A 21,815-nucleotide genomic window follows, 5' to 3' on the forward strand; every position below is an offset into this window, starting at 1 on the left:
TTTCCGGTTGGGAGTGGAAAAATTTTTTTTTAATTTTTAATGTCAAAGAAGTTTGAAAATTTGCTTTTTAAAAAATATTTGGGAATGTAATTTAGAGATAAAATTGAAAATATTTACTTATGTATATTAGAATGTGATTAATCAAAATTTTCTCTTCCCTGATATGTAATTCTTTAATTGTTGTAGACAAAGTCGCTCATATTTAAAGTATATGAAATATATTGTTAAGCTGTAATTTTGGCAAAAATATTTGGATTGTTAGGGGTATTTTTTCTCTATAGTACTCAGTTATTTACTCCACATCTGTGTAATTTCTGTTTGGTCTTCAATTGTTCTTAAGTGAAACATGATATATTTGTTCCAAGTAATCTCTAAGTTTCCTCTAGAGATAACTTTCTATGAGTCAAGGCTAGTCAATATAGTCATATATGCCTGCTCTCCATTGAGGGGGCGCTTTCTAGTCATGCAAAGGCAGCAACTTTACAGAAGAAAAATGAGTTACAAAATTTTTAAATGTTTATTCTATACATAAAATTATAAAAAGAAAAAGTAAACAGTTGAAGGAAAAAAGTGCAAAATAAGGTTAGATAAAGTGGTACTATCCTATATGTGTGTGTTTATTTATAAACATACATGTATACACACATGCATACACGTAAGTACATTTACACGTAGACACACGCATATATGTATATGCAAATATACATATACAAAATATATACATATACATTATGTATATATGTGTATCTGTACACAATTTTATAAACCACCAGAAGGAGGTTTATAGAAAAATGAACAAAAAACTTCACAGGATAAGAAATATAAATGAAAAATAAACATATAAAAAAGCTTATCTCTAGCAATCAAAGAGTTGCAAATGAAGTAGAATTTTCCTGCTGTGTGATTGCACATATTTTGAATACCGGTAATACCCAGGGTTGTCAAGGATAAGGAAACAGAGACTGCTGGCATACACAATTTCCAAAAATAAACTAATTTTCAAATATATACATATATTCTCAAAAGATATAAAAGTGATTATATTATTTGCCCAGAAATTCTATATTTAGGAAATTCTCCTTATACAAAAATCATTAATATGTGCTGAGAAAACTTCTGCCATGTCCCTGGGTAGAAAGCTGTTTGACTAAATTATGCATAGCCACGGAATGACATGCCATGCAGCCACTTAAGTGGTATTTTATGGAATATGTACAGCAAGAAATCATGTTTATTATATATTGCCTAGTAAAAAAAACTAACGGAGAGTGTGTTGATGACTTGTCAGAAACAAATAAAACGTATTTATGTATTTACTTGCATGTACAGAAAAGTAGGTATAAATAGAACAATATGTCAACAGTTGTTTTTACGTGGTGAGAATACAAATAATTATCTATGGTAAATCTATTGTTTAATAAAAAACCCAAATAATTATCTATTTATTTATTTTGCAATTTTTTATATTTTTTGAATTTTCAGTCGTGAACTGAAAGTGTAGACTTTTGTAAGCAGGAATAAAAAGTTTCTGGATATAATAAGACTTTCCAACATTAATCTCTTAAATCTTCTATGCCCCTTTCACAAATAAAAATTAATGGCTTTAATAGAGGGTCAATTATGCTGTTAAACCAGAATATCCAAAAGAAATGTCATCCATTTGAACTATTTTATCACTGATTTTGTTTCTCTCCCAGAGGGGATATTTTTGCTTGCATTTAAACCTGACATATGAACCTAAATAAAAGAAAAAGGTGTTAAAAAGCAACTTGACCAAAAAAGCCATTGCCCTTGATGGTATTGGGTATATGAGGCGGTAAGGGAGATGCAAAAATGATTGAAGATTATGACATAGTTTGTGGCCTGGATGGCAGTACTTATGGAACTTGGGAGACGAGGAATGCTGATTATGAGGGCCTATGGGTATCAGGGTGGAGGGTAAATGCTGAGAAAGTGAAATGTGGTAGCGGGCAGGGAGGTTGGCTCTACCACTAAAGAGGTGTATTCTGCCATAGAAGATGCTATAAAAGAGCTATATATACTTATACAGTCTGTGTTTTGTGGGGAAGGGGCTTTTGTCATCAATATTTGACGTGAAATTCCAAATTGTAATTCTCCTTTTCCAATGTTCGATTAGGAAATACATCTACGACCACAGCTGTGGTAGACAGCAAGAATGGATCTGTGCCCAAATCCCCTGGAAAAGTGATGAAGAGGACAGTCACAGAAGATATAGTGACGACATTCAGCTCCCCAGCAGCCTGGCTTCTGGTCATTGCTCTGATCATCACATGGTCAGCTGTGGCCATTGTTATGTTTGACTTAGTGGATTACAGAAACTTTTCAGGTAAGATCCATGAAGTTTGGCTTTTCTTTTCTTTTTTTTAATTAATTTTTATTGGAGTATAGCTACTTTGCAAAGTTGTGTTAGTGTCTGCTGTACCACAGAAGTTTGGCTTTTAAATGGAAAGAAACAGAGTTCTCTCCAGCTCTGGCTTTGTTTCTCTTCACCCTGCACATAAGCAAAGCATCCCACAAACATGCTTGAGGGCCGCTAAGGGCTAGTTCCCATCTTCACCTTTCCTTCTAATCTTTGCCTGTTGTTCTCATAGACTTCAAATGCAACCTGATTTGAAGAGCTGAACAAAAGCTCAATGTTATAGTTTCATGAGGAAAACAATTCCAAAGCTTGGTGGATATTTGGTTTGGGAAGAGGGACTTTATCAATCATTAATAAAGGATAATTTGTAGATTTTACACTCGGCTATATAAAATCAAACCAAACCCAAATAAAACACTTTTGGACAAATGGAAAATCCTGTATTTTTAAGTCCCCCACTATCTGGCTCCAAGTTTCCTTCCCAGACATTCTCTTTGCTCCTCCCATTAAAACGCCCTATTTTGATTTCCTAAAAATAAAGAATGTTAAAAGGAATTTCCAGGAATTACTTGTAATGCGATACTACGGCCAGCCATGTGTTCTTATAGATTTGGAGTGAAATAGGAATATCACAGGTGAGGAAATTTAGATTTTCATTATGGCCTATCCAATCTCTGAGTATATTGTTCATCTCTTTGTTCAAGGTATTTCTGTTTTTTTAAAATTATATTTGTCTATTTCCACATCTGACATGCTCTATTGAGCATGTGAGTTCCTTCAGGGAAGGAATCGGTCAGGTGCTCAATAAGTATTAAATGAATAGATGAATGAGTTTATGCTTATGCCTTTGTATCATAAGCAAAAACATTTTATTAGCCTCTTAATGTGCTCGTTCATATTTGCACTGTGCACCTTCCAACCTACCTGTTCTTTCTTCAGTAAGAGTGGAATCAGTAGAACCCAGAAAATATAAATACTGTAAGTTGCATTCTATATACTGAGAGATCCTCTACTTCGCATTATGGTATTTTACTTATTCAACAATTATTATCAAGTATCTACTACATATGCCAGGAAATGGCTATGTTAAAAGAAATGCAAGTATGAATAACATAAAGTCAAAAAACTGTATAGTTTGGGTTTATTGATATGGAGGTGTGACTGAGATGACTCTGCCCCCTGTACCGTTGGTAGCTGGGTTAAAGTGAGCATCATCTAACAGGTAGAGCTAAGTCTCATGATGTCAACCAAAGCAAAAGGGCTATTTATCCAGAGCCATAAACCTCTGCTTTAAGTAGGCAATAGTTTTGGTATACTGTGTAATGCAGACTCTTAAAAGAATATACAGTTGAAATGCCTGTAATATAAAATATGACCTAGAATTTTAAGTGAAAAACAGTTGGTTACATTACTCTAGGAAATTTCATTTCCCTTGAGCCTATATTGACTGATATTTTTCATCTGTTCTTTTTTAGAATTTCATTCATTCAAATTTTAGAACCAAATATGGTCATATAATGTAGTTCTTCAATTTTTACAGTAGATGTATTTTAAGAATTGTGTGTAAATCTAATATTTGTAAAGTTAATATTTTAATAAGTATACTAAATAAATTACTGTTGAATTTGTTCTTAATTATTTGATAAAATGAGCAGCTACCTATAATTAAATTTTCAGATTAGATTACTTAAATGTAAGGCACACAGTCCACAGTAGAGCTTCCTTGGACCATTGTAATTAGGTACTATGGATAATGCCTACGTTCCTGGCATTTCATTTGATAGGGGAAAAATAACCTCTGTGTTATTACTACTTCATTTCTTCTTTCGAGAAATGTTTGCTAAGTACATCTTCTTTGTGAAGACTCCTCCTCCAGTTCTATATATTTGTTAATGACCTAACCATCTATCCATTCCGTGCAAAAAGAAACCTGCAAGTCATCTGTTAAATCTGCTGGGCACCTGATCAGTTACCACACTGTATGCCAGCCAACCCTCTTATGCCTCATAGATTTGCTCCCTCCTCTTATTACCACAGTCTCCATCACTACACTTCAGACCTTGATTCTCTTTTGAGGGGGCTAATGCAGTTTCTTCTTGTCTGCCTCATCCAGGTCTCTCCCCTTTAACATTGCCCCCAAGGTATCTTCATAAAACGTAAATTTCATTGAGTATTTCTGCCAAGTACAAATTCCTTGGCATGAAATTCAAGTCCTTGGCTTAGCCCTTTATTTTCATCTTGTAATTCTGCTCATGCACGCCGTTTTCCAGCCATACTTCCTATTGCTGTCACCTGTTTTCTTTCCCTAGGAAAACATACACTCTCACTCCTCCCTGCCTCTGCTCATACCATCCTTCCCTCATTCCCTGATCCAGTATAGCAGAAACTGTAAGAAAGTAGTTAAGAATGTGACCTCTGGTGCTGCATTTCCTTGCTATTAAATCCAGATCTTGCAACTTTCTAGCCGTTGTGATATCAGAAAAGTCACTTAGTCTCTCTTTGCTTCAGTTTCATCATCTATACCATAGTACCTATGTAATAAGATTAAGAGAATTATACAAATGAATATATTTGGAGTGTTTAGAACAGAACCTGGTTTATCACAAGTACTGTATACATTTTATTTTTTTATTTTTAAAATTTTATTTATTTATTAATTTTTTAAACATCTTTATTGGATTATAATTGCTTTACAATGGAGTATTAGTTTCTGCTTTATAACAAAGTGAATCAGCCATACATATACATATATCCCCATATCCCCTCCCTCTTGCATCTCCCTCCCACCCTCCCTATCCCACCTTTCTAAGTGGTCATAAAGCACCGAGCTGATCTCCCTGTGCTATGCAGCTTCTTCCCACTAGCTATTTTACATTTGGTAGTGTATATATGTCAATGCCACTCTCTCACTTCATCCCAGCTTACCCTTCCCCCTCCCCGTGTCTTCAAGTCCATTCTCTACGTCTGCGTCTTTATTCCTGTCCTGCCCTTAGGTTCTTCAGAACCTTTTTTTTTTTTTTTAGATACCATATATATGTGTTAGCATACGGTATTTGTTTTTCTCTTTCCGACTTACTTCACTCTGTATGACAGACTCTAGGTCCATCCACCTCACTACAAATAACTCAATTTCGTTTCTTTTTATGGCTGAGTAATATTCCATTGTATATATGTGCCACATCTTCTTTATCCATTCATCTGTCGATGGACACTTAGGTTGCTTCCATGTCCTGGCTATTGTAAATAGTGCTGCAATGAACATTGTGATACATGACTCTTTTTGAATTATGGTTTTCTCAGGGTATATGCCCAGTAGTGGGATTGCTGGGTCGTATGGTAGTTCTATTTTTAGTTTTTTAAGGAACCTCCATACTGTTCTCCATAGTGGCTGTATCAATTTACATTCCCACCAACAGTGCAAGAGGGTTCCCTTTTCTCCACACCCTCTCCAGCATTTATTGTTGGTTTGTTTTGCTGTGCAAAAGCTTTTAAGTTTCATTAGATCCCATTTGTTTATTTTGGTTTTTATTTCCATTTCTCTAGGAGGTGGGTCAAAAAGGATCTTGCTGTGATTTATGTCATAGAGTGTTTTACCTATGTTTTCCTCTAAGACTTTTATTGTGTCTGGCCTTACATTTAGGTCTTTAATCCATTGTGAGTATATTTTTGTGTATGGTGTTAGAGAGTGTTCTAATTTCATTCTTTTACATGTAGCTGTCCAGTTTTCCCAGCACCACTTATTGAAGAGGCTGTCTTTTCTCCATTGTGTATTCTTGCTTCCTTTATGAAAGATAAGGTGACCATATGTGCGTGGGTTAATCTCTGGGCTTTCTATCCTGTTCCGTTGATCTGTATTTCTGTTTTGGTGCCAGTACCATACTGTCTTGATTACTGTAGCTTTATAGTATAGTCTGAAATCTGGGAGCCTCATTCCTCCAGCTCGGTTTTTCTTTCTCAAGATTGCTTTGGCTATTCGGGGTCTTTTGTGTTTCCATACAAATTGTGAAATTTTTTGTTCTAGTTCTGTGAAAAATGCCATTGGTAGTTTGATAGCGATTGCATTGAATCTGTAGATTGCTTTGGGTAGTATAGTCATTTTCACAATGTTGATTCTTCCAATCCAAGAACATGGTATATCTCTCCATCTGTTTGTATCATCTTTAATTTCTTTTGTCAGTGTCTTATAGTTTTCTGCATACAGGTCTTTTGTCTCCTTAGGTAGGTTTATTCCTAGGTATTTTATTCTTTGTGTTGCAATGGTAAATGGGAGTGTTTCCTTAATTTCTCTTTCAGATTTTCCATCATTAGTGTATAAGAATGCAAGAGATTTCTGTGCATTAATTTTGTATCCTGCTACTTTACCAAATTCATTGATTAGCTCTAGTAGTATTCTGTAGCATCTTCAGGATTCACTATGTATAAGTATCATGTCATCTGCAAACAGTACCATCTTTACTTCTTCTTTTCAGATTTGGATTCCTTTTATTTCTTTTTCTTCTCTGACTGCTGTGGCTAAAGCTTCCAAAACCATGTTGAGTAATAGTGGTGAGAGTGGGCAACCTTGTCTTGTTCCTGATCTTAGTGGAAATGGTTTCAGTTTTTCACCATTGAGAATGATGTTGGCTGTGGGTTTGTCATATATGGCCTTTATTATGTTGAGGTAAGTTCCCTCCCTGCCTACTTTTTGGAGGGTTTTTATCATAAATGGGTGTTGAATTTTGTAAAAAGCTTTTTCTGCATCTATTGAGATGATCATGTGGTTTTTATCCTTCAGTTTGTTAATATGGTTTATCACATTGATTGATTTGCGTATACTGAAAAATCCTTGCATTCCTGGGATAAACCCCACTTGATCATGGTGTATGATCCTTTTAACGTGGTGTTGGATTCTGTTTGCTAGTATTTTGTTGAGGATTTTTGCATTTATGTTCATCAGTGATATTGGCCTGTAGTTTTCTTTCCTTGTGACATCTTTGTCTGGTTTTGGTATCAGGGTGATGTGGCCTCATAGAAAGAGTTGGGGAGTGTTCCTCCCTCTGCTATATTTTGGAAGAGTTTGAGAAGGATAGGCGTTAGCTCTTCTCTCAATGTTTGATAGAATTCGCCTGTGAAACCATCTGTTGGTGGGCTTTTGTTTGTTGGAAGATTTTTAATCACAGTCTGAATTTCAGTGCTTGTGATTGGTCTGTTTATATTTTCTGTTTCTTCCTGGTTCAGTCTTGGAAGGTTGTGCTTTTGTAAGAATTGGTCCATTTCTTCCAGGTTGTCCATTTTCTTGGCATATAGTTGCTTGTAGTAATCTCTCATGATCCTTTGTATTTCTGCAGTGTCAGTTGTTACTTCTCCTTTTTCTAATTCTATTGATATGAGTCTTCTCCCTTTTTTTCTTGATGAGTCTGACTACAGGTTTATGAATTTTGTTTATCTTCTCAAATAACCAGCTTTTAGTTTTATTGAACTTTGCTATTGTTTCCTTCATTTCTTTTTCATTTATTTCTGATCTGATCTTTATGATTTCTTTCCTTCTGCTAACTTTGGGGTTTTTTTGTTCTTCTTTGTCTAATTGCTTTAGGTGTAAGTTTAGATTGTTTCTTTGAGATGTTACTTGTTTGTTGAGGTAGGATTGTATTGCTATAAAGTTCCCTCTTAGAACTGCTTTTGCTGCATCCCGTATGTTTTGGGTCATCGTGTTTTCATTGCCATTTGTTTCTAGGTATTTTTTGATTTCCTCTTTGATTTCTTCAGTGATCTCTTGGTTATTTAGTAGTGTATTCTTTAACCTCCATGTGTTTGTATTTTTTACAGATTTTTTCCTGTAATTGATATGTAGTCTCATAGCATTGTGGTCAGAAAAGTTACTTGATACAATTTCAATTTTCTTAAATTTACCAAGGCTTGATTTGTGACCCAAGATCTGGTCTATCCTGGAGAATGTTCCATGAGCACTTGAGAAGAAAGTGTATTCCGTTGTTTTTGGATGGAATGTCCTATAAATATCAATTAAGTCCATCTTTTTTAATGTATCATTTAAAGCTTGTGTTTCCTTATTTATTTTCATTTTGGATGATCTGTCCATTGGTGAAAGTGGGGTATTAAAGTCCCCTACTATGATTGTGTTACTGTCGATTTCCCTTTTTATGGCTGTCAGCATTTGCCTTATTTATTGAGTTGCTGCTATGTTGGGTGCATAAATATTTACAATTGTTATATCTTCTTCTTGGTTTGATCCCTTGATCATTATGTAGTGTCCTTCTTTGTCTCTTGTAATAGTCTTTTTTTTAAGTCTATTTTGTCTGATATGAGAATTGCTACTCCAGCTTTCTTTTGATTTCCATTTTCATAGAATAACATTTTCCATCCCCTCACTTTCAGTCTGTATGTGTCCCTAGGTCTGAAGTGGGTCTCTTGTAGACAGCATATATACGGGTCTTGTTTTTGTATCCATTCAGCTGATCTACATCTTTCGGTTGGAGCATTTATCCATTGAAATTTAAGGTAGTTATCGATATGTATGTTCCTATTACCATTTTCTTAATTGTTTTGGGTTTGTTATTGTAGACCTTTTCCTTCTCTTGTGTTTCCTGCCTAGAGAAGTTCCTTTAACATTTGTTATAAAGCTGGTTTGGTAGTGCTGAATTCTCTTGGCTCTTGCTTGTCTGTAACGGTTTCAGTTTCTCTGTCAAATCTGAATGAGATCCTTGCTGGTTAGAGTAATCTTGTTTGTAGGTTTTTCCCTTTCATCACTTTAAATATGTCCTGCCACTCCCTTCTGGCTTGCAGAGTTTCTGCTGAAAGATCAGCTGTTAACCTTATGGGCATTCCCTTGTATGTTATTTGTTGTTTTTCCCTTGCTGCTTTTAATATTTTTTCTTTGTATTTAATTTTTGATATTTGATTAATATGTGTCTTGGAGTGTTTCTCCTTGGATTTATCCTGTACGGGACTCTCTGTACTTCCTGAACTTGACTGACTCTTTCCTTTCCCATGTTAGGGAAGTTTTCAACTATAATCTCTTCAAATATTTTCTCAGTCCCTTTCTTTTTCTCTTCATCTTCTAGGGCCCCTATAATTCGAATGTTGATGTGTTTAATGTTGTCCCAGAAGTCTCCGAGACTGTCCTCATTTCTTTTCATTCGTTTTTCTTTATTCTGCTCTGCGGTAGTTATTTTCACTATTTTATCTTCCAGGTCACTTATCCATTCTCCTGTCTCATTTATTCTGCTGTTGATTCCTTCTAGAGAACTTTTAATTTCATTTATTGTGTTGTTCATCATTGTTTGTTTGCTCTTTAGTTCTTCTAGGTCCTTGTTAAAGTTTCTTGTATTGTCTCCATTCTATTTCCAAGATTTTGGATCATCTTTACTATCATTACACTGAATTCTTTTTCAGGTAGACTGCCTGTTTCCTCTTCATTTGTTTGGTCTGGTGGGTTTTTACCTTGCTCCTTCATCTACTGTGTGTTTCTCTGTCTTCTCATTTTGCTTAACTTACTGTGTTTTGGTTCTCCTTTTCACAGGCTGCAGGTTCGTAGTTCCCATTGTTTTTGGTGTCTTCCCCCAGTGGGTAAGGTTGGTTCAGTGGGTTGCGTAGGCTTCCTGGTGGAGGGGACTGGTGCCTGTGTTCTGGTGGATGAGGCTGGATCTTGTCTTTCTGGTGGGCAGGACTGCGTCCTGTGGTGTGTTTTGGGGTATCTGTGACCTTATTATGATATTAGGCATCCTCTCTGCTAATGGGTGGGGCTGTGTTCCTGTCTTGCTAGTTGTTTGGCATAGGGTGTCCAGCACTGTAGCTTGCTGGTAATTGAGTGGAGCTGGGTCTTAGCATTGAAACAGAGATCTCTGGGAGAGCTTTTGCTGTTTGATATTATGTGTGTCTGGGAGGTCTCTGGTGGTCCAATGTCCTGAACTTTGCTCTCCCAGCTCAGAAGCACAGGCCTGACACCCGGCTGGAGCACCAAGACCCTGTCAGCCACACAGCTCAGAAAAAAATGGAGAAAAAAAGAAAGAAAGAAAAAATAAATAAAATTAAGTTATTAAAATAAAAAATTAAAAAATTATTAAAAATTAAAAAATTCAAAAGTAATAAAAGAAAAGAAAGTAAGAAAGAAGAGAGCAGCCAAACCAAAAGACAAATCCACCAATGATAACAAGCGCTAAGAACTATACTAAAAAAAAAAGGAAGAAAAAAAAAAAAACAGACAGACAGAACAGACAGAACCCTAGGGCAAATGGTAAAAGCAAAGCTATACAGACAAAATCACATGAAGAAGCATGCACATACACACTCAGAAAAAAAGGAAAAATATATATATATCTATATATAAAAAGAAAAAGGAAGAGAGCAACCAAATCAATAAACAAATTTACCAATGATAGTAAACTCTAAATATTAAACTAAGATAAACATAAAACCAGAAACAAATTAGATGCAGAAAGCAAACCCCAAGTCTACAATTGCTCCCAAAGTCCACTGCCTCAATTTTGGGATGATTCGTTGTCTCTTCAGATATTCCACAGATGCAGGTACATCAGGTTGAGTGTGGAGATTTAATCTGCTGCTCCTGAGGCTGCTGGGAGAGATTTCCCTTTCTCTTTTTTGTTCGCACAGCTCCTGGGGTTCAGCTTTGGATTTGGCCCTGCCTCTGCGTGTAGGTCGCCTGAGGACATCTGTTCCCTCCAAGACAGGACAGGGTTAAAGTAGCAGCTGATTCGGGGGCTCTGGCTCACTCAGGCCGGGGGGAGGGAAGGGTATGGAATGCGGGGTGAGCCTGCGGTGGCAGAGGCCGGCATGATGTTGCACCAGCCTGAGATGCGCCGTGTCTTCTCCCGGGGAAGTTGTCCCTGGATCTCGGGACCCTGGCAGTGGCGGGCTGCACAGGCTCGAGGGAGGGGAGGTGTGGATAGTGACCTGTGTTTGCACACAGGCTTCTTGGTGGCTGCAGCAGCAGCCTTAGTGTTTCATGCCCATCTCTGGGGTCCGTGCTGATAGCTGCAGCTCACGTCCGTCTCTGGAGCTCCTTTAGGCGGCGCTCTGAATCCCCTCTCCTTGTGCACCCCGAAACAATGGTCTCTTGCCTCTTCGGCAGCTCCAGACTTTTTCCTGGACTCCCTCCCGGCTAGCTGTGGCGCACTAGCTCCCTTCAGGCTGTGTTCACGCAACCAACCCCAATCCTTTCCCTGGGATCCCACTGAAGCCCAAGCCTCAGCTCCCTGCCCCCACCCGTCCCGGCGGGTTAACAGACAAGCCTCTCGGGCTGGTGAGTGCTGGTCGGCTCTGATCCTCTGTGCGGAAATCTCTCTGCTTTGCCCTCCGCACCCCTGTTGCTGCGCTCTCCTCCGTGGCTCTGAAGCTTCCCCCCTGCCACCTGCCCCCCGTCTCCGCCAGTGAAGGGGCTTCCTAGTGTGTGGGAACTTTTCCTCCTTCACAGCTCCCTCCCAGAGCTGCAGGTCCCGTCCCTATTCTTTTGTGTCTGTTTTTTCTTTTCTCTTTTGCCCTAGCCAGGTACGTGGGTAGTTTCTTGCCTTTTGGGAAGTCTGAGGTCTTCTGCCAGCGTTCAGTAGGTGTTCTGTAGGTGTTGTTCCACATGTAGATGTATTTCTGATGTATTTGTGGGGAGGAAGATGATCTCCACGTTTTACTCCTCCACCATTTTGAAGGTCTCCCCTGTATATATTTTAATATCACTAGTAAGAGATTCATTCCTCAGTTTTCTTGAAGGATGAATTCATCCCTTTTTTCTGAAAGAATTCCAGATTTCCTAAGAAAAATTCACTGTACCATGCTTTCATTTTCTTAGTCCCTTACAGGCAACTGTATTATCAGCAGTTAACACATTGTATTGTTACTATCTGTTTACTTGTCCATCTCACTCAAAAACTTAACCTTATTCAAGGAAGAAATTCTCTTATTCATCTTTGTACATGAGTGTCTGTCACATAGCAAGTTTTCTGTTATATATTGCTTAAAGGAATGAATAATGCTGATAGTTTGATTTTGAAACAATTCCTTACCTTAGGAAGAAAGAAATATTTATCATAAAATTTTTATTTCATCCAGTCAAACAGGTTTTGACCCACTTTAAAAACTAATAAGTACATTTAATAAAATTAGAATGAAAAATAAAATATGTTTATGAAATGATACTTGTCATATTTTGTAATGCTCATCTATTGCTGCATAATAAATTACCGGAAAAGTAAGAGGTTTAAAAAAATAATAAACATCTATCACTCCACACAGTTTCTGTGGCTTAGGAATTTGCGAATGGCTTAGGTGGGTGGTCTGCCTTAGGGTATATCTTGATGTTGCAGTGAAGACCTTGGCTGGGGCTGCAGACATCTGAAATTTTTTTTCTGGGGTTGCAGACCAATTGACAAGATGTCTCACTCCTTCGGCTTTTAAGTTAATGCTGGTGTGTCCTCACAACATGGCAACTGGCATTGCCTAGACTGAGTGATTCGAGAAAGAGCAAGGCAGAAGCCACAATGCCCCTTATGACCTACACTTAGAAATCCCACACTGCCATTTCTGCAAAATCCTTTAGGTCATCACAGGTCAACCCTATTCAGTGTTGGATGAGACTATACAATGGTAGGAACGCCCACAGGCAAGAATCATTGGGGGCCACTGTGGTGGCTGGTTACCACATATTTTACTCTCAGAAAGTTATATTGCCAAGTTATGTATCTTAAGATAAATACCTAGATCTAAGGAAGTAGCATTCAGTACTCTAGTTGACAAAGAGAGATTGTAATTACAACAGGTGCAAAGAGAAAGATGGTGTGTTGGGATGGCTGGCAACCTGAAGCCATATTTCAGAAGACAAATATTCTCCAATGGATTTGAAATTTTAAAAAGTCTCAAAGCTAAAATTCTCCTGGACATATATATTAATTCTTCAAGTAAGAAATTCAAATACTTTTTGCTAATTAAAATTTGAATGATCAACTTCTAGAACCAAAAGAGTATAAATTCAAGGACATTGTATAATTATAGCATAAAACCTGTATTAACCACTGGTTGGATGGGATACATCCACTTGTATTAAAATTCTGATTTCTTTTCTCCATTTATTAAGTTTTAACTTGCCTTTTTAATGTTTTTTTCACAGAAAAAGAATCATTTGCTTCATTAAGAGTTTCAAAATGTAAATGATCCTCTTGTGTTTCTAATGCTATTTTTAATTGATACATTTCAAACATTTACCAGGGATTAATATTATTACCATGATGAGCCTTTTGTACCACATAATAGTCTTCGAAATATATATTGTTAATGTTTAAAAAACAAGGTTGGTGGTACAAGAAAGCATACTAGAAATAGTTGCTCTGAAAGCCAGAGAGAGCACCTGTCCTTGGGCTCTGACACTTGAGAAAAGTAGGTGAATGCTTCCAAGATATCAAAAACTGTTTACAGAGAAATGAAAACCTATTTTCATAAGCTAGTACTACACTGGATTGAGAAGAATGTTTCTCCTCTGGCCAATCTTCACAATTCCCTATTTTCTGAATTTGATCTGGTTGATCTGTATACAATCTACTTGTGAAGCACTAATAGCATTGGCTTATTTCAAAAGACTTGGGTTCACTCATATGCTTATTTCAGAAGACTTGGGTTCACTCATATCTCTATAACCTACAAGTTAACATGACTAAGAAATTATATTTTCTTGTCTGTAAAATGGCACCTTGGTTCCTGGTCTGCAAAATTTGTGACTTTACTTCATCTTTTCAAATAAGACAAATTTTAGGACACAAAAATCAGATACTAGAAAAGAGATTTCACCTACCCTTCATTTCTTACTAAACATAATGTCAAAATACTATTCAAACAATGCTATGGTCTATCTGTCAGAATTTGATGAGAGTAGAGTCACTGTAAGTGATGTAAAACAGGGAATTTATTTTGTATGGCTTATGCATTCATGGGAGCTGATTAAGCAGTCTAGGTGAGGCTGTTGCAGTTTCTCTGGTACAGGGTCAGAAGTCAGCAGAGTGGAAGATAGTATAGAGGAGAAAAAATATCTTTGTCCTCTCCCTTTCTAAATTCTTGGCTGGGCCCCCTCTAACAAAAGACAAATTAATGAGAGAAAAGCACTCAGATTTATTTAATATAAGCTTTATGGGACATAGGAGCCTTCCTTCATAAGGAAATGAAGCCCTTAAGAGGCAGTTAAACCTGAGCATTTTTATGCTAGGTTTGGTGATAAGTGGAAAGTGGTGAAAAAATGTGACATGACAAAAAAGGGTCTGAGCTAAATGTAGCAGATTGGGGGACGCAGTAAGGCCTGTTCATTCAGATTCCTCTGTGCATTTGAAGATAAGGACATTCCTTTCCTCTGGGTGTAGGGAGGACCTCTCTCACAGGAGGGTTTTATGACCGCTTTAGGGGAAGGTCAGAAAGTTCTTCTTGCACATGCTATTTCTTCCATTCCTTCAGTATGGAAAATATTCAGTATGCTAAGGTGCCACATTTTGGGGTAGCGTGTCCTGAACCCCATCACTGAAAAAGGCAGATGGGAATAGAATAGGGGAGACAAAGGACAACCTGGAACCCTCATTTGACTCTCACCACCTCAAATTACGATGACGTGGGTGAGCTGCAATACAAGCTGGTGCCTTCCACCTGCTGAAGGAGATGCTGAAGGAGGAGGGCCAGTCAGTGGGAACTGGAAGAGATGCAGCCTGCTGCTGTCACACGTCAAGACCAGCCAGCATACCTGCCATAATGTGCATGAGAGGTGACAGCGCCTGCCCTATACCAACCTTCAGAGAATAAACAATGGCTATTACTTCTATTTTGCCTTCCAAAGCTTGTGCAAATTCCTCTTGTACCCAACTGTTACCTGGAACATTCATGTAAGGGAATTCTGGGAAATGTAGTTCAAGTTTAGTGACTTGACAGCACACAAAACCACCCCATAGGATGACTATATAATTTATCATCCAAAACAGGACACTTGTGAGAGTGAAATGGAAAGCTATGAATATTTACCTCAGGACAATAGGCACAAACCAAGGTGTCTGGTCACCCGGCTATTATGTCTTCCGAAACCCCAAGTTGGGGTAGAGAGGCAGAGTAATGTTCATTCCTTAATAACTGAGCCTAGGGGGTCACAAAGGCAGCTAGAGGCCTCGCCCCCAAGCTTCTGTAGACTCAGCCAGGAAGTCCTTCCAGAAAACGGTGGAGTGCCGTGATAATTTAATGATTCTTTCAGGGTCAGAATTCATGGTCTTTTGTTGACATTCCTTACAGACTTCTTTGCCTTATTTACAAAGAGACAACTTTCTCTTTAAACAATAAATGCGAACAAGTAGGATTTCTAAAGAAATGACTATAACTTAGTTATTAGTGCATGTTAATGATTTTCCTCTAGGTCAGAATGTACGGGAATAAGTTGTAGTAATTCGTGGCTTTTCTTACCTAAAAACAAGGGTCATAATTTATTAGCATCTTCACCCATAAGAAGGGAAAATCATTATATGGCTGTACCATGGGGTCTCAAAGCACATATAGTAATTCTTGCAGGCATTCCACAAAATATACTTATTTCAAAACAATTCTGAAAGAGTTAGATAAGATAATCTATGTAAAACATACCCGCCTGGCACATAGGAGGCACTCATTAAATGCAACTTGAATTTGAGTCTTATTACCAGGAAGTAAGATCAGTAATCTGAGAAGAGAGCCAGCAAGAATAGATGGTAGGAAGCATCAATTTCTTATGAAAGTCTTGCAGACATCTCCTGATGTGCCTTTTAAATAGACTTTCTAATGAGGTGTGCCATTTATCTACTGCTCTTAAAAATTAATTTCCCTGATATTTTTTTTTCCCTGGCACTTAGCCCAGTAAAACAGGTGCACTGTTTGTCAGGCTATGAGTTTAGAGGAGCAAAATGATTCAGGGAAGACCCAAAGTCAATCACAATGTTTAAATTTAACATTTAATAGTTATGTATATATGTATATGTGTCTGTGTGTCTGTGTGTGTGTATATATATAGAAATGCCTGTGTGACTGCATATGTATGAATATATTATTACATTTTAGGAGACTTGGAAAACTGGGACACTAAATGCAACATTTTAGACTTTATCAGTTCTCATGTGTACTGAGTTTTCAAGAATAGCTGACATTTTTGTGCTTCTTATTCTGATTCAAGTCTTATCTCAAATCCCACATTTTCTGTTCAATGTCCCAGGCCTGTTTGGTCTTCTTGGTCACTACATCTATAAGGATGCATTTCATTACCTAATTCCAATCTGCTTATAAACACCTCAAGGAAACAGAAGTTTTTATAGTCCAATGGTTCCCAGATCCTAATCAGAGTTTGTTGATTCTTCATGAAATGAAGAAAGAGATAAAGAAAAATATATCCACTTTAAAGATGTGTCCTTAATTCTATTGTTCCTACGTTTTTGGTCTTAAAATTCTCTTTTGAAATGATGATAATGACAGATATTGTTCCTTTTACAGTTTTTAAATGACATTTTCTTACAAAATAAAAAGTTGGCAATTTGATGTTGGGCTCCAGGTTTTTGCTGGTGGCAGATTTCAAGGTCAAGAAATCCAAGTTTGATACCAATGCTCTATACCACTCATTTGAACCTTAGCAAATGAGACTTTATATTTATAGATGCATCTAGATGGATACAATTATAAATCATACCGTAATACCCCACTTTTTGATGGTCCAGCTATTAAACATCTTTTAGTGCTGTGCTTGGATTCACTTCCTTAGAGAAACCTTTCCTGAACTTTCAGTATAAATCAAGTCACTCTATCCTAATTCCCCATTATATCATTTACTCTTTACTCACAGCACTTATTACAAGTTACATACATTTGATTGTGTGCGGTTACTTATTTAATATCTTCTTCTCTACTGATCTGTTAGGTTTGCAAGGAAAATGACTGTCTATTTTATTTGCTTGATTTTTCTAGTGCTTAGAAGTGTTTAGCACTGTGAGCTCAATAAACATTTGAATGAATGTTGAGATGAAAGAATGAATAAATAAGTAAATAAATAAAGGAAAAGGTGGTAGTGTTTTTTACACTCCGAATGCTAAGTAATGAGCAGTCATTCTTTATAGTTTATGATGATTTTGATAGTGTTAAGATTCACATTTTTTTTTTTTTGAAGAAAGAACTCTCCCATTTTTTTTTTTTTTTAATTATTTATTTTTATTTATTTATTTTTGGCTGTGTTGGGTCTTCGTTTTCTGTGCGAGGGCTTTCTCCAGTTGCGGCAAGCGGGGGCCACTCTTCATCGCGGTGCGCGGGCCTCTCACTATCGCGGCCTCTCTTGTTGCGGAGCACAGGCTCCAGACGCGCAGGCTCAGTAGTTGTGGCTCACGGGCCTAGCTGCTCCGCGGCATGTGGGATCTTCCGAGACCAGGGCTCGAACCCGTGTCCCCTGCATTGGCAGGCAGATTCTCAACCGCTGCGCCACCAGGGAAGCCCCAAGATTCACTTTTTAAACCTCTATTTCTCTGATTGAACCTTAAGCATCTCAAAGGTAAGGATTGTCTCATTTATCTTAATATTCCTGTTAACCTGCTTATTGCCTGGCACACATTGTTTAGTAAAATTTGTATGAGCTTAACAGGAGTTATTTGCTAAGCATATATAGCAAGCAAACAAGCAAAACTACACAACAGTAATAATAAAAGAACACATGGACTTCAAGACCCAAGTGAAGTAGTTGAATGCAGGCTCTGGGGGCTAAAGTACTGGGTTGAAGTCCTGACTCCAATTAGTAGCTGTGTAACCTTGGGAACATGACTTCCATGTGCCTCAGTTTCATTCTCTGTAGGCAATAATAGTATCTGCTTCATATGCTTCTGTGAGCATTGAATGAGTTAATATATACAAAACATTTGGAATTTTGAATGGCACATAGTAATTGTTAGATAAATTGTAGTTAGTATTATTTTAATTTATTTTTCATGACTTTAAGCTTATTCAATGTTTCAGAAAGATGAATAGGCATATTTCAAAAAGATGAATTGACTACATGATTTCCAGTTTTAAATATCATTTGAATATACATAGATTCTACCAATTACACAATAGTAATCCAATGATTAAAGTATTCTATTTTATTTTCACATTGAGGGAATGTTCTAGCCATTCTGAAATGGTTTATTATTTTTATATGATATAGTAAGAACATAATTCATGGCCCTACATGCTCCATTTTAATGTGGTTAAAAAAACTTTAAAATTATTTCTTTGGGGACTTCCCTGGTGGCACAGTGGTTAAGATTCCGCCTGCCAATGCAGGGCACAAGGGTTCGATCCCTGGTCCAAGAAGATCCCATATGCCACGGAGCAACTAAGCCCGTGCACCACAACTACTGAGCCCGCGTGCCCCAACTACTGAAGCCTGCGCCTGGAGCCCATGCTCTGCAACAAGAGAAACCACTGCAATGAGAAGCCCTCGCACCACAATGAAGATTAGCCCCTGCTCTCCGCAACTAGAGAAAGCGCGTGCGCAGCAACGAAGATCCAACACAGCCAAAAATAAATAAATAAATTTATTTTTTAAAATTTATTATTTTGGCTAACACTGAGCAATAGAATAGCTAAAGAGAATATATAATATAGTCAAGAGTTTCCAAAACCAAACCTTGACTTGATGAAATACATGTTTATTCAATACGTAGTCAGGATATGCTAACGGCTGTATAAATCCCAAATCTAGTATCTTTCTTTTTCACTGGTCTGCTAAATTTATAACATAATGATCCAAGTAAGTCATCTAACTGGAGTACTATGATGTTTTGACTGTTCTTGTGCTACCAGGAAATTAATTCTATTAGCTTGGAAACAAATCTATAGAAATCTATAAATCTACAGAAAACTTGCTTTCTCATTCCTTGTTAATACATGTAACATTAGGATTGTATTTATACTTAAGATATACATCTTTAAGAGGAGGAAGGAAAGTTAATTTTTCAATTAATATAATAACATCCATACCATGATTATTAATAAAATTATAGTAAGACTCTTCAATTTTTATATAGATGCTTGACATGAATAAAAGAAGCCAAAAGTTGTTTGTGATTTTTGTTTCAGAATGTAAAATGCCCTTTATTTGACATGGGTCTAGCTCCAGCTAGCTGGAAATATTCCAGGCTTAAACACCTGCAACACAATTTTGCCAGCAAAAAATTGGTTGATTGGGGTCGTATTGAGAAAGAGAGGTGAAATGTACACTTATTTGCATTAATGCTTCTTATTGCCTCAAAAACTAGCAGTTGAGGAACAGCAAAGGACAACTTAGAAACATATTTTGAAACTGTTAAATATTGAAATAGTCACACAATTAGAACTAAAGATGCTTGTGTTTAATTTCATTAGGGTTCCACACAAGTGCACATTTCTAAAATACTGAAGTTAGTTAATAGTAAAGATGAGTATGGGAAAATTTCAATTGAGAAAATGTTAAAAGTCAGAAGGAAAATGCTCATGCCTCAGATGTTGAATGGCAAGGATTGGAGCTACACTATGACTATTCAAATGTAGATTAGAAAAGTGACAGTCATTTCCTTGTGCAGTCAATAAAACAATTAGCTCACCAAAACTGCTTTTAAATCAGGATCCTAGTTTTCCTTTGCTTTAAATTCATCTAAATATCTAACATCTGCAAGTATTTTATTTTTTTCAAAATTGTAATTCAAATGGGTTTTATCTTTTAGAATCTGATGCATTTCAAGAGCTTTGTGTTCACCCTTCATTTTATTTTATTTTTTGCATGATTCTCACTAATGGATGGAGAAGCCTGATCATTGCAATCTAATATGGGCAGTATCCAGAGATCAGAGGTAGGAGAAAGAGGGGAAGAAGATGATAAGAGAGATGGAGAGAGAAAGGGAGAGAAAGAGAAAATGACAGTGTTTTGGGAATCTATGTTTATCTGGGATGTTAAAAGATAAACTGAGGCATATTCAAAATTTTAAGAATATAAGCAAAAATTGATTTGTATCGGGCAGCACCAAACCCAAAATGGTTAGGAGCACTCTGCTGACAGGAGTTCAGGAAAAACTTTTACAGAGGAGAGGCGGAAGCAAAGCAAGGAAATCATGTGATTGGCTACAGCTTAAGTGTTTGCCTTATTTGGGAAAGGCTAGCTGGCTCTTTGTGACTTGTCCATAGGTTTGATTTCTTAACCTTGAGGCGCTTAAAGGCTTAGGTGTTTTTTTTGTTCTTTTTTTTAAATTAATTAATTCATTAATTAATTTTATTTTTGGTTGTGTTGGGTCTCCGTTTCTGTGCGAGGGCTTTCTCTAGTTGTGGCAAGTGGGGGCCACTCTTCATCGCGGTGCGCGGGCCTCTCACCATCGTGGCCTCTCTTGTTGCGGAGCACAGGCTCCAGACGCGCAGGCTCAGTAGTTGTGGCTCACGGGCCTAGTTGCTCTGCGGCATGTGGGATCTTCCCAGACCAGGGCTCGAACCCATGTCCCCTGCATTAGCAGGCAGATTCTCAACCACTGCGCCACCAGGGAAGCCCAAGGCTTAGGTTTTGTTTGCTGTCAAAGGCTGCTAAGGTATTAGAGCCACCTCAGTCTAATGGCCTCCTTGTTTAATTAATTTAACAGAGAAGTACAAGTTACTGCTTCAGGAAAATCTTGTTTTATGAAAGGGCTTATCACTCTTAAAGAAATATGTGTGTCTGGGTGTGTATGAGAGGAAAGGGCCTCGTGAAGGTATGCTTTCAATGTGACTCCTTCCTGTATCTTCACAATCTCCCCTCTATTCCCTCCTTCCTTTCTACATGTTTATGTGTTTTCTAACTTGGAAAAACCAGCAAATTTCCCTCACCTCCCTATATCTCTATTTAGCTACAAACCTTTTTGTTTCTATCCCTCTAGCCAAGCCCCTCTAAGAGACAATCTGACACTATTCTGTCACTCTGCTGAAGTGTCTCAAATACACACTTGACTTCTTAATGAAAAAACTTGAACAAATGAACAAAAGAACAAATTGCATACTTAACATCTTCGTCTTGGTTAAACTTTTCAGCACTAGAACTGTTGACTGGCACTTGCTTATTAAAATCCTGTCCTCTTATGACTTTTATAACTCTTCTTTGACACCATGAGCTTCTTGCCCCTGTTAGACAATATCACCTTGTTCCATTGCTTTAGCTGTGATGACTTTGTGTTGCCCATACAAGTGATGAGTAAGCTGCCATCATATTTAGCCTGCTTATCTTTAATATATGTCTCTCAATCTAATAACAGGATCAACCCTTCTCTAAAATGGCCAGATAGTTAGATTTAGAGGCTAAAAACAGTGACACGGTTCGAAACAATTAAAGCATGCAAGGTAAGTTTTAGGAAAATGCATTTTTCCCACCATGGGAGTCAGTAAGCTATTTTATTTTGAAAAAAAATCAGCTCATCAGCATTTTTATTTTCCCCTTAAT

At 37.3% G+C, this 21,815-nt stretch overlaps 1 protein-coding gene across 1 annotated transcript in view; it reads left to right on the forward strand.

The window, feature by feature from the left end:
• Nucleotides 1-1,833: 1,833 nt before the first annotated feature.
• The window catches only part of TRDN (triadin), a 315,995-nt gene continuing 296,013 nt past the window's right edge, over nt 1,834-21,815 (forward strand). The window contains exons 1-2 of the mRNA XM_061207205.1: nt 1,834-1,978; nt 2,138-2,347. Coding sequence (XP_061063188.1) covers nt 1,834-1,978; nt 2,138-2,347 — 355 coding nt within the window. The remainder of the gene's footprint in view (nt 1,979-2,137; nt 2,348-21,815) is intronic.

The sequence above is a fragment of the Eubalaena glacialis genome, chromosome 12 (genome assembly GCF_028564815.1).
Source record: "Eubalaena glacialis isolate mEubGla1 chromosome 12, mEubGla1.1.hap2.+ XY, whole genome shotgun sequence".
NCBI classification, from domain to species: domain Eukaryota; kingdom Metazoa; phylum Chordata; class Mammalia; order Artiodactyla; family Balaenidae; genus Eubalaena; species Eubalaena glacialis.